General features: G+C 44.7%; 1 protein-coding gene across 1 annotated transcript in view; it reads left to right on the top strand.

The window, feature by feature from the left end:
- atxn10 (ataxin 10) overlaps window positions 1-12,255 on the top strand; it is a 15,150-nt gene continuing 2,895 nt past the window's right edge. The window contains exons 1-10 of the mRNA XM_085138894.1: window positions 1-166; window positions 712-903; window positions 1,212-1,297; window positions 1,838-1,934; window positions 2,030-2,194; window positions 2,293-2,373; window positions 2,601-2,757; window positions 2,930-3,047; window positions 3,248-3,432; window positions 8,087-8,150. Coding sequence (XP_084995020.1) covers window positions 36-166; window positions 712-903; window positions 1,212-1,297; window positions 1,838-1,934; window positions 2,030-2,194; window positions 2,293-2,373; window positions 2,601-2,757; window positions 2,930-3,047; window positions 3,248-3,432; window positions 8,087-8,150 — 1,276 coding nt within the window. The 5' untranslated portion in view covers window positions 1-35. The remainder of the gene's footprint in view (window positions 167-711; window positions 904-1,211; window positions 1,298-1,837; window positions 1,935-2,029; window positions 2,195-2,292; window positions 2,374-2,600; window positions 2,758-2,929; window positions 3,048-3,247; window positions 3,433-8,086; window positions 8,151-12,255) is intronic.

Here is a 12,255-nt window from a genome sequence, read left to right as displayed (position 1 = left end):
CGGACGTCCCGCCCACAAGCGTGAAACGGGCAAACATGGCAGCTTCCACCGACATCATTTTGGGGACCTCAGCGTCCATCGCTGGCATTTTAAATGAAAAACACGGACCTGAACACTTGCAGACTTTAAAAACATTTACAGCTGCGCTGCGGGATGTCGAATACAGGTGAGGTCTGGGTAATTTATTTATGTTTTATACGGAAATGGGCCGTATCAGTGCGGTCCGGCTAAGCTAGCAGTAACTTGAAAATACCCAACTGTCAACTACGCACAGCCACATATAACGGCACGCCCGGTTTCTGAACTCATTCAGACCTAATAATTGTCGCTGCAGCATAAAGAAACAAAACTAACACATATCAGCAGTATAGCTTAAATACGTGGTTTTGTACTAAAAGCACATTTTAAGCATTACTGGCAGTTTTTTTCCTGTGCAGGAGCTAACTCTGCTTATTAAAAATTTAACGGCTTGTGCACGTGACATTATGCTCCCGTCTGTAGTATTTGTAGCACAGGAGTATCCCGCACATTGGATTCAAATTGTAAACTTCCTGTTTATTGTTTTCTTAATGGAAAAAAGACAGTATATCACGCAAGATCCAGCTAATGTAGTGCAAATACCGCGTTATTAACTACATCTGTGTTTTATATCATGTGGTCTCCCAGTGAGGGTACTGCAAATGAAATGAATATTGTGTATTGTGTTTTCAGAGATGCTGTGGAGGAGAAGACATTCTCCACTCTTGTGAAGGTCCTGACCAGACTATGTGAAGAGCTGCAGGCTGCCGGCTTGGACAGTGAGGATGTGCAGACCTTTACCCTGCAGCTCCAGCTGACCGCAGAGTGCTTCAGAGCTCAGAGGAACTCCTGTGTCCAGAGTACACGTAACCAGAGTCTGCTCAGGTATCCCCGACGTCACAAAGCAGCATGAGGGCGATCTTTCAGAAAATACAAATTAATTAAGTAAACAATGGTCATAGAGTTTAGTGACTGATTTATTTGGAAACTCTGCTAAAAATCCTTCTTGAGCATTTTTCCTGCTAAAATTTGGCAGTTTATGTTTAAGGAACTTGTACAATTATATCTTTGCAATTGCAGGATTTGTTGAAGTGCTATTTTTGCAGCATATTATGTCAAAGTTTGTTAGATTATTGGGCATCTCCTTTCTTAAGACAAAGAAACACTTGACATAATGTGTCTTTGTCAACTAGGGAACTTGGTTTCATTGATGTATCCCTCAAACTCCTGAGATTTTTATCTACTGTAAATATGGAGATTCCAGATACCATCTTCGAACGTAAGTCTAAAATTCAGCCACTGATGCTTAAGGTACAGTTCTTATGTGTTTTTCCTTTGTCCCTTTCAAAGCCAACTAAATAGTTTTGAAGTGAGCTATAGAGGTTGTTAGAGATGGAAGTAGATTGTGCTGTTTTTGTCTTGTGGTGCTCAAATTGTAAAAGAAATTATGACTTTGACTAGTCAAAAAAATATTATGCCTTTGTGTAGGCAGTTTCATATAAGAACTATTTTCTGTCACCAGTCTACATCCGCCAACCAGAAGAAGTGTGCATCCAGCTAATATTACAGCTCAGGTTAGGGGAGGATGTCATTAATGTTTACATCCTGTCACAATGTCACTATCAAGAGCTGTTTTTCTTCTTTCTTTTTCTTTTTAAGGTTCTTTGAGTTATATAAGAAACCATTCTGTCAAATTCTTTTGTATTCAAGAGTAGGCAAAAAACTTTAACAGTCTAGAGGGACATAAAAGTAATACACCATGGAGGAAAATGAATGTTGAATGTTTTTTCTTATTTTTGATTTGTTTTCTGTGGCTCAGCTCTTCGCTGTGGCATCCAGTTTCTTGGTAACTTGGCTGTTGGTAACCAGTTGTGCAAAGATGACATTTGGATGATAAGCTTCCCAGACCTTTTCCTGTAAGTTCTGTGTGCCAAAATCTCACCCTCATCTTTTTGTTTGACTCCAAAATCACATGCAGATTCTATATTGGTAATTCTGTCAACCCAAACAGGCAGCTGCTTAGCACTGACGATGAGAAGACCGTGAACTACACCTCGATGGTAATCCACACATGCCTGGATGAGGCCAAGGTGGAAGATTTGTCCAAGCCACAGAACATTGAGCTGGCTCTCAGGGTGATGGAGCTCTGCAGGACTCAGCCTGAGCTGGACTGGACGTAAGTGCATCATTATGGTACTAACTTGAAAACTGTTGTTATGCATTAAGGGCATATTTAAGTGCTACTTTCCCTTTGCTATTTATTGATTTTTTCAGAGTGCTGATTGCAACACAGCATTTCCTGAGGTCTTCATCGCTGGTGGAGAACATGTACTCTGAAATGTCTCATCATGATAGGTACTTCATTTTTGTTTGGACAAAAACATGAACAATTCATTTAAACAGAAGTGTAAAAATAAAAAAATCTGGTTAAATGTATACTACAACACCTTTCAGCCTATTATTATTTTAGTCTGTTTGGTTTTTGCACTGCAGAGAATTGATGCACAGAATAGTAGTAAAAACAGCTAATATTTAAATAAAAACTATAGATGCTTCATATAGATGTACATTTTGTTTTTCAGAGTTACTTTATTAGAGCTACTTTTAGCCCAGCTAAGAGAGGAGGGCTCAGAAGACTGTGGCATCCCTCCCAGTGTGGCTTGTTTCCTGGCCACTTCCTTCCAGAAAGGTTGTGGCGCTGTGCTCACACTTGCTACGGGTTCTGCGTCCAGTGATGAGGTACGGATCATAAATTCAACACATTTTCCGCGGGTTTTTCACCCTGCGTTTGTTAGTCTTACCCTGTGTGAAATGAATTAACCTATGTTTCAGTCGTTTTGACTCTCAGTATTGTGTCTCAAAAGATTCTTACTCTGTGGACTGCCCTCCGGTTTGTTGCAATCCCCTGCAGGTCCTGCAGGAGGCGCTAACAGTGATTAGTCTGCTGGATGTGCTGTGTGAGATGACCTCAGACCACAAGCAGTTCATGTTCCTACAAGATCATCCAGACCTTCTAGTAACTACTGTTGGTAAATGAAAAACAGCCATTAAGTCAACAACCGAGCAACAGCAGACATTAAATTAAACAGCCCGCAAAGTCCAAATGCTGGAAAGTTTGAGGTTTATCAGAAAAAGCAGAATCAAAATCAGCTATAATCTGAATGGCTTTATGCTGCTTCTCAGAAGGTGTTCTGCTTTTCCTGTTGTCTGTCACAAACTGTCCATGCAGAGCTCCTGGAGCAGGTACACGCCACTGGGAAGGCCAGTAAGAATATTTTCAGTGCTGCTCAGAACTTCTCCTCCTTCAGTGGAGATGGAGACTCTTCTTCTTATTCTCCTGTCATCAGCTTTAAGGCACACCTCATCAGGCTCATAGGAAACCTCTGCCACAGCAATACCAACAACCAGAACAAGGTTTGGACAAATGAATGAGTGGAGGGATGGAAGTTTGTGGTGGTACTTGATAACAACTGTGACGAAGAGTGAATGAAAATTTTGCTGTAAGCCATAATTTCCAGATCAGAGGTAGCTCAATGTGCTGAATCATATTTCCACTTGTCCTCTGTCTTTCCTTGACCTAAAAATCTTACTTCTGCACCTCAGAGTCTTTCATATGCTGCCATTTTAAATATGTTGAGAATTTACATACAGTATTTCATGATTATACTATTAGTGGGACATAAAGAGAACTTTATGTCCTTCTACCTATCTGTCAGAGACAGACACTCACAGAGTCTTGTACTTAAATCTGTCACATCTGAAGCGTTTCTTTAAGTAAAACTTCAAAATAGCTGCCCAAAAAAGTACCCGGATGCATTTTGAAATAACTGTTAGGTGGGGAAATCTGCTCAAGCACTTTAGCTATTTTTTTCTATCTATCTAATAGGGGAGAGGAAAAATCTATGCAGTATGGTATCACAATATTTTCCTTGCCATTATTGTCTATAGAGGTACAGCAAAAAATCAGTATTTTATTAAATAATACTGTGAGGATACTTCGTAAAAGAGGGCTTATCTCATGCACCATCTTCATGAGATAAATGTTAGCTGCGCAAACAACGCTACCTTCTAATTCAGAGCAAGCTAATGACTCAGTCACAGTAAAAATAGGACAGCAACCACCTTGCATCTACAAAAACATAGCTGGCTGACTGGTGATTGTATTGACTTTTTTCATATTGTACTAAATGGCTGCGCAGAGCTTAACAGTCATGACCACTTTTGGTCACAAGGTGATTGCACAGGTAGGAAGCTGTTCTGCAAACGGTTGCAGTCTGACTTAGAATGACTGCAGTCACTCTCTGAGAGATTATTTTAAATAACTGCTGTTTAATTTATAAATGCAGGAAGACTACCAACATACTACTATCAGTCTGAATGAGCACAACTTGAGGGGACTTGACTCAGCTGAGTGGTTGCATTCTGGTTATATTCCTGTAGAACAGGAAGGTTGCTGAGAGCAAATGTGATAGTTAAATTATTTTTTTTATTTTTTTTTGTCTATGCAGACTGCAACAGACAGCATTATGTGCCTATTTATTACAGATAATTGTTGTATTATCAGAAATGGGTTACATGTAATTGCTAACTTGACACCATGTAATTGTAAAGTGACAGGAGACTCTGTCCGGCAGGTTTCTGTGACAGTGTTTGTGTGCTTGAATATCTCATTTTGCAGTAGAAAAATAACTGAAGTGAGATAACGTTTGTCAGTATCTTTTTATCCAAAAAGAAAGTTAACTTTAGGACATCATTTTCAGCTACAAAAAAATAAATCACAAAATATGTTATTGCAACACTCAGCATATTGCAAAATGTAAAAAAAAAAATCACAAGAACATCATATTGTCATGATATCTTATCACATGGTGCCTTTTAATTCCTACCTGTACGTGCTAGCTATCTAGCTGTGAAAGATGAGCAGCGGTAAGGTTTTATACGTGGGAATGTATAATGTAGTAAATGTCGGTGCTTATATGCTTCTCTTCCTTGTCTCTCTCCCATCCTCAGTAGGAGGAGGAGGTAAGACACAAGGACGAGTCAAGTGAAGGAAGCGGGGAGACACATTAGCATATTGAAAATTGCCCAAAGCCCCTTTGGTTAGTTTTATATGTACTGATAGTTCTGTCAGGAAATTATGGTTTAGAACAATTATCGAATTTAGAAAAGGAAAATATTTACAAACTCTAAAATTTAAATGTTTTTCTTTGCTTACATTTATTCTAGCCTGCTGGTCTGCCCTTCTAATGCGATCCTTGGTCTCCTAGCATTTAAACAAATACCCTTAATCAGTCCAACACAGTTGTAGGGTCAAAAGTGTAAATGTGACTGCGAGGTTTGGGAGGCCCACCTGAATTAGTTTGCTTTGTTTGACCTCTCCACTAAATGATCATGCTCAGAGGCAGGTTCTAGTAAATGGGCTGCAGCATGCAACCTCAAACCAAATCTCCTGAGGAGTGCAAACGAGTGCAAAGTCTAATTGAGCGAGAGGCTGTGGGTTCTTTCAATACAACTCGCTTTTCCGCTCAAACGGGAAACATTAGCTTCTTGTTTATTCTAGAAATCTTATCAGTTTTTCTCAATTGACATCTTTCAGCATGCAGCTATCAGCGTAAAGCACAGATGGGTAATAAAGCAGACAGTATCGACATCACTTTGTAGACTCGGTTGTACTTAATAGGAACAGATTTGTGGAATGCTTGTGGGATGGCCACCCTCAATTGGCCCCTGTATAATATTTATGGATGCTGATCTGTGGTCTGTCAGTGGTCAGAAATCACCACGTATCTGTTTTCACCCAGATTTCTTCCAGTAAACCAAATGTCGTTCTGTTCACCTTTGGGAGAGATTGTAATTTAAGATGTGCATGCAAAGCGAGGAACTGCTTGTGCCGTCAGGGTCCAGCTGCTTGTTATTCATCCCTTTATGAGTTTAAATATAATTTCAGTAACTTCAGACAATGATTCCTAAAGTGGAAAACGCAGAGCTGCGTGCTCTGTGTTTCTTTGACAGTGTAAATGACATTTCCATTTTCTGTAACTCAGCACTTTGTCTTGTTCTGTTGCTCCAGTGTGTTTGGAGGGTAACCGCAACGGCGTGCAGAGGGCACCAGAAAGCAAATACAACAATTAAGCCTATAGAATGAGACACATGATAAAGAACAGATTGTCCTGTTGTGGTGCTCTTAGACTAACCCACAACCACACTGCTTTGTTTGCATGGATGTGAGGCTCTGCTAAGGGCATCTCTGTACTGTTCCTTTGTCTGCTGTTTCTTAACTCGAATCGTGAACCTCGATAAACGTCTCACAAATTCTTTCAGTAAATCTCGGATATAAAGTATCTGTTTAAGTACGTTTATACAGATTTGTTTCCTCCTGAAAAAGAGATATAAAGTAACTAGAGACTGTACAGCAAAACCTTTTGCTATAGTTTTGTTCACTTAATAAGACATCTCATTAAGAGTATCTGGTTTTATTCTTGCATAAACAATGGGCAGCTTGTGGTGCTGATATGTAAATGTTTTTACTTCAGCAGATGTTGAGTACTGATCCAATACCAGTGTTAAATTAAAAATGTGTTATTCAAGTCGGTCCAGTTGACATACCTGAGGTGTGAGTGGTACTGGTTGATGTTCAAGAACAAAATTGATGTGCTGAGCTGTAGTAGCTGCAGTGACAAGGATGGACAAGACTGGGAAAGAGTACATCAGAGGGACAGTTCAACGTTGGAGACACAAGGCTGAGCTGGTTTGGACATGTGCAGAGGAAAGACAGTGGATATATTTCATTAAAGATATTGACGATGGAGCTGCCAGCCTGGAGAAAAAGAGGAAGACCAGAGAGACGATTCATGGACATAATGAAGGCGGATCCACAGAGAGGTCTGGTTTAAAAAGAGGATGCTGAGGATAGTTTGAGATGGAGGTGGATGGAGCAGCCAAAATCATTTTGTGTCAAGCTATATCAGGCTCTATTTTTTCCTGATTTTGGAAAGTAGAATTTGGGAATAAATTACTTCCAAGGATAAATATACTAAATTGGCATTTGACGATTTATTACACTGGTCTCATATTGGTTCAATGTGAGAGTCATCAGGCAGCTGCTTACTGCTGTCATTTATAGTTGTGCTAGTTTTGCCTCGTTCTGCTCTCAGTTTCACTGCGAGTACACCTGCTGAGCCGACAGGTGAAGTGATGGTAATGAATCAAGTAGTCAACAACACCTTACGTTACGTTACAGTTAGGGCTGTTCGATATAACGATATATATCGGATGACGATATAAAAACGTCTATCGTTTCATTTTACGCTATCGTTTGTTTCGTGGTGTCGCAAAATAAACTGTTTACGGCAATATTTTTTCATCGTTTTGATGGTCACTGTAGTGGCTATATTAATTTCTTAAAGTTCTCTCTTTCTCTTATATTTAATATAACCACACTACTGACAGACAAGCGCCTGTTTTTATGCGTTGTGGTTAGCAACAACGACGGTAACACCATTGCATGTCCGCTTGTTTATGTTCCACATAAACCTTTCATAATAAAGCTCAAGATCCTGTTGAGACTTTTCAAAATAAACTGAATTACGTGAAAGAGCAGATTATTTACGGATGAGAAGTAAAAAAGAGCCGCCAGGTACTAAAAAATAAACCTTAGACTCAAACGTTAGAACAGGCTTTTCCCCGCAGCACGCCGTGTAATAAATACTCACAAAGAAAACGGTGCATGACGCGCAGCTGGAAACACTTCCCGCAAGTCGAGCTGCCCGAGATTCACAGAATTTACAGAAAATGTTACATTTTTGTGATTTATATCGTTATCGGGATGATAGAATTCTTATATCGGGATATGAGATTTTGGTCATATCGCACAGCCCTAGTTACTAGGCCCTAGCCCTAGTAATATGTTACCGTTAAAGTCGAACAAACAACAGTGAAAACAAGCAAAAGAAATTAAGTAATTAGTAATTAATTACATTCTAATTCATTAGAAGGTAACACTGAAATTAGCTGGGGACCTGGCAGCTGAGTTACTCTATATTTTATATCTTTTTCTTATATCCCATAGGTGCGAGAACTTGAAGGCATCCCCCTCATCTTGGATAACTGCAACATTGACAGCAACAATCCTTGTATCCTTTCTGTGAAGTATAAATATGAAGCTGTGGTAATGTAGCCATATTTATTTAAATCATTCTTCATATTTAAGCAAAAAGTTTGTGGGCTCTTTTGTAATTAAGCTTTGTATATTTGTACAGTAAAGCTAGTGGGCTTGCCTGCCCATGCACAAAAAACAAAACACAACTTTGCATTGAGCTTTAATTGTTGCAGCGTGTACTGGCTGGCAAGGAAAGAGTGCCGAAATGTGAAGAGAGTTATGTTGCTGTGCTTGCAGATGGTTGACAGCATGATGTGATGGGTTGCAGTTGGTGTTAAAATGGCTAATTCAACATGCAAACTTTGTTTTGTAAACTTTAAATCCAGTTCAATACACAACTAAAGTAAAATGCTAAACTTTCTTCTTCTATCCAGTGGAGTTACACTTTATTGGGCTTGATTCAATTAGCTGATGGGTACCAGCAGACTTTGGAAGAAAGAAAATAAACAGTTGGTACACTGCGGAGCTCCAGTTTTCACTTATTTATTGCACTAAAAGAAAGTGGCGCTTCCAGCACCACATTCATCAGACCCACAAACCCTGACTTTAAACTGGAGGGAGCTCACATATAATGTATCTTTGTCACAACTTTTTGACAGTCTTTGAGAAAACGCACGTCTTCAGGTCATTGTCTTTGGTCCCATGTTTATCTTCCATGTCTGGTTACCGACACATCCACACACACAGAACCACAACCCAGTCTATCTACCATTACATCCTGTCTAGAAAATGTAGTTATCTAGAAAAAAAAAGTGTATGGGGTGACCTGAAATGCAAAGCATACACAACCTGTCTGCAAACCCGTTTGTTTGTTAGGCTGTCTTTGAAGTCAGTGACCCAAGGAAAATAAAAAATTGCTGATTAGATCAAAGATCAAATAAGATCAAAGACCTCCTCCGTGAATCGCAACCTTATCGTGGTGGAGGGGTTTGTGTGTCCCAGGGATCCCAGGGGCTATGTTGTCTGGGGGCTTTTGCCCCCTGGTAGGGTCTCCCATGGCAAATTGGTCCTGGGTGAGGGACCAGACAAAGAGCGATTCAGAAGACCCCTATGAAAAAAACACAGAGGGAACAGTTTACCCTGCCCGGGATAGGGTTACCGGGGCCCCGCCCTGGAGCCAGGCCCGGGGAGGGTGCCCGAGGGCGAGCGTCTGGTGGCCGGGCCTTAATCCATGGGGCCCGGCCGGGCACAGCCCGAAGAGGAGACATGGGCCCATCCTCCCGCAGGCCCACCACCCGCAGGAGGCGCCATAGGGGTCGGGTGCATTGTGTGCCGGGTGGCGGCCAGGAGTGGAGGCCCTGGCGGACTGACCCCCGGCTGCCAAGACTGGCAATAGGGACATGGAATGTCACCTCTCTGGTGGGGAAGGAGCCTGAGTTAGTGCGTGAGGTTGAGAGGTACCGGCTAGATATAGTCGGGCTCACCTCTACGCACGGCTTGGGCTCTGGAACCAGTCTCCTGGAGAGGGGCTGGACTCTGTCTCAGTCTGGAGTTGCCCCTGGTGAGAGGCGGCGGGCTGGGGTGGGTATTCTAATATCCCCTCGGCTTGCTGCCGGTACGTTGGGGTTTTTCCCGGTGGACGAGAGGGTTTGTTCCCTGCGCCTTAGGGTCGGGGAACGGGTCCTGACTGTCATCTGCGCTTATGCGCCGAGTGGCAGTTCGGAGTACCCAGCCTTCTTAGAGTCCCTGGGGGGGGGGGGGGGGGGTGCTGGAAGGTGCTCCACCTGGAGACTCTGTTGTCCTGCTGGGAGACTTCAATGCTCACGTGGGTAACGACAGCGAGACCTGGAGGGGCGTGATTGGGAGGAACGGCCTCCCTGATCTGAACCCGAGCGGTGCTTTGTTATTGGACTTCTGTGCTAATCACAGTTTGGCCATAACGAACACCTTGTTCGAACATAAGAGTGTCCATAAGTGCACGTGGCACCAGGACGCTCTAGGCCGTAGGTCGATGATCGATTTTGTAATCGTATCACCAGACCTGCGACCATATGTTCTGGACACTCGGGTAAAGAGAGGGGCTGAGCTGTCAACTGATCACCACCTGGTGGTGAGTTGGATCAGGTGGCGGGGGAGGACGCTGGACAGACCTGGTGCACCTAAACGCGTAGTGAAGGTGTGCTGGGAACGACTAGCAGAGGCCCCAGTCCGCGAGATCTTCAACGCACACCTCCGGCAGAGCTTCAACAGCATTCCGAGGGAGGCGGGGGACATCGAGTCCGAATGGACCATGTTCAGCGCCTCCATTGCCGAAGCTGCTGCATTGAGCTGCGGCCGCAGGGTGGTTGGTGCCTGCCGTGGTGGTAATCCCCGAACCAAATGGTGGACACCAGAGGTGAAGGGAGCCACCAGGCTGAAGAAGGAGTCCTATCGGGCTTGGTTAGCCTGTGGGACTCCGGAGGCAGCCGACAGGTATCGACAGGCCAAGCGGAATGCGGCTCGGGCAGTGGCTGAAGCAAAAACTCGGGTGTGGGAGGAGTTCGGAGAGGCCATGGAAAAAGACTTTCGGACTGCCTCGAAGAGGTTCTGGCAAACCGTCAGGCGTCTCAGGAGGGGAAAGTGGTGCTCTACCTGCACTGTGTATAGTGCTGGCGGAGCGCTGCTGACGTCGACTGAGAAAATTGTCAGGCAGTGGAAGGAATACTTCGAGGACCTCCTTAATCCCACTGACGCGTCTTCCAAGGAGGAAGCAGAGTCTGGGGATGAGGGGAATGACCCGCCAATTTCTGGGGGCGAGGTCACTGAGGCAGTTAAACAACTCCTTGGTGGCAGAGCCCCTGGTGTTGATGAGGTCCGCCCCGAGTTCCTGAAGGCTCTGGACGTTGTAGGGCTGTCCTGGCTGACACGCCTCTGCAATGTTGCGTGGAGATCAGGGGCAGTACCCGTGGATTGGCAGACCGGGGTGGTGGTCCCCATCTTTAAGAAGGGGGACCGGAGGGTGTGTTCCAACTACAGGGGGATCACACTCCTCAGCCTCCCCGGGAAAGTCTATGCCAGGGTGCTGGAAAGGAGAGTTCGTCCGCTAGTCGAACCTCTGATGCAGGAGGAACAATGCGGTTTTCGTCCTGGTCGCGGAACACTGGACCAGCTCTTCATCCTCTCGAGGATACTTGAGGGTGCATGGGAGTTTGCCCAACCAGTCTACATGTGTTTTGTGGACTTGGAGAAGGCATTCGACCGTGTCCCTCGGGGTGTCCTGTGGGAGGTGTTGCGGGAGTATGGGGTGTCTGGCCCATTGCTACGGGCCATTCGATCCCTATACAACCGTTGCAAGAGCTTGGTTCGCATTGCCGGCAATAAGTCGGACTCGTTCCCGGTGGGTGATGGGCTCCGCCAGGGCTGCCCTTTGTCACCGGTTCTGTTCATAATTTTTATGGACAGGATTTCTAGGCGCAGCCAAGTGGCGGAGGGCTTTCGCTTTGGTGGCCTCAGGATCTCATCTCTGATCTTTGCGGATGATGTGGTTCTGTTGGCTTCATCGGGTGAGGGCCTCCAGCTCGCACTGGAGCGGTTCGCAGCCGAGTGTGACGCAGCGGGAATGAGGATCAGCACCTCCAAATCTGAGGCCATGGTTCTCAGCCGGAAAAGGGTGGAGTGCCCACTCCGGGTCGGGGATGAGGTCCTGCCCCAAGTGGAGGAGTTCAAGTATCTCGGGGTCTTGTTCGCGAGTGATGGGAGAAGGGAGCCGGAGATCGACAGACGGATTGGGGCTGCAGCTGCAGTAATGCAGACGCTGCACCGGTCTGTCGTGGTGAAGAGGGAGCTGAGTGTAAAAGCGAAGCTCTCAATTTACCGGTCGATCTACGTCCCTACCCTCACCTATGGCCACGAGCTGTGGGTAGTGACCGAAAAGACGAGATCGCGGATACAAGCGGCGGAAATGAGCTTCCTCCGAAGGGTGGCTGGCATCTCCCTTAGAGATAGGGTGAGAAGTTCGGCCATCCGGGAGGGGCTCAGAGTAGAGCCGCTGCTGCTCCACATCGAAAGGAGCCAGCTGAGGTGGTTTGGGCATCTGGTAAGGATGCCCCCTGGGCGCCTCCTGGGTGAGGTGTTCCAGGCATGTCCCACCGGGAGGAGGC

The sequence above is a fragment of the Neolamprologus multifasciatus genome, chromosome 17 (genome assembly GCF_963576455.1).
Source record: "Neolamprologus multifasciatus chromosome 17, fNeoMul1.2, whole genome shotgun sequence".
In the NCBI taxonomy this organism is placed as follows: domain Eukaryota; kingdom Metazoa; phylum Chordata; class Actinopteri; order Cichliformes; family Cichlidae; genus Neolamprologus; species Neolamprologus multifasciatus.
The sequence above is the reverse complement of the archived record's forward strand: the minus strand, read 5'-3'. Positions and strand labels throughout refer to the sequence as shown.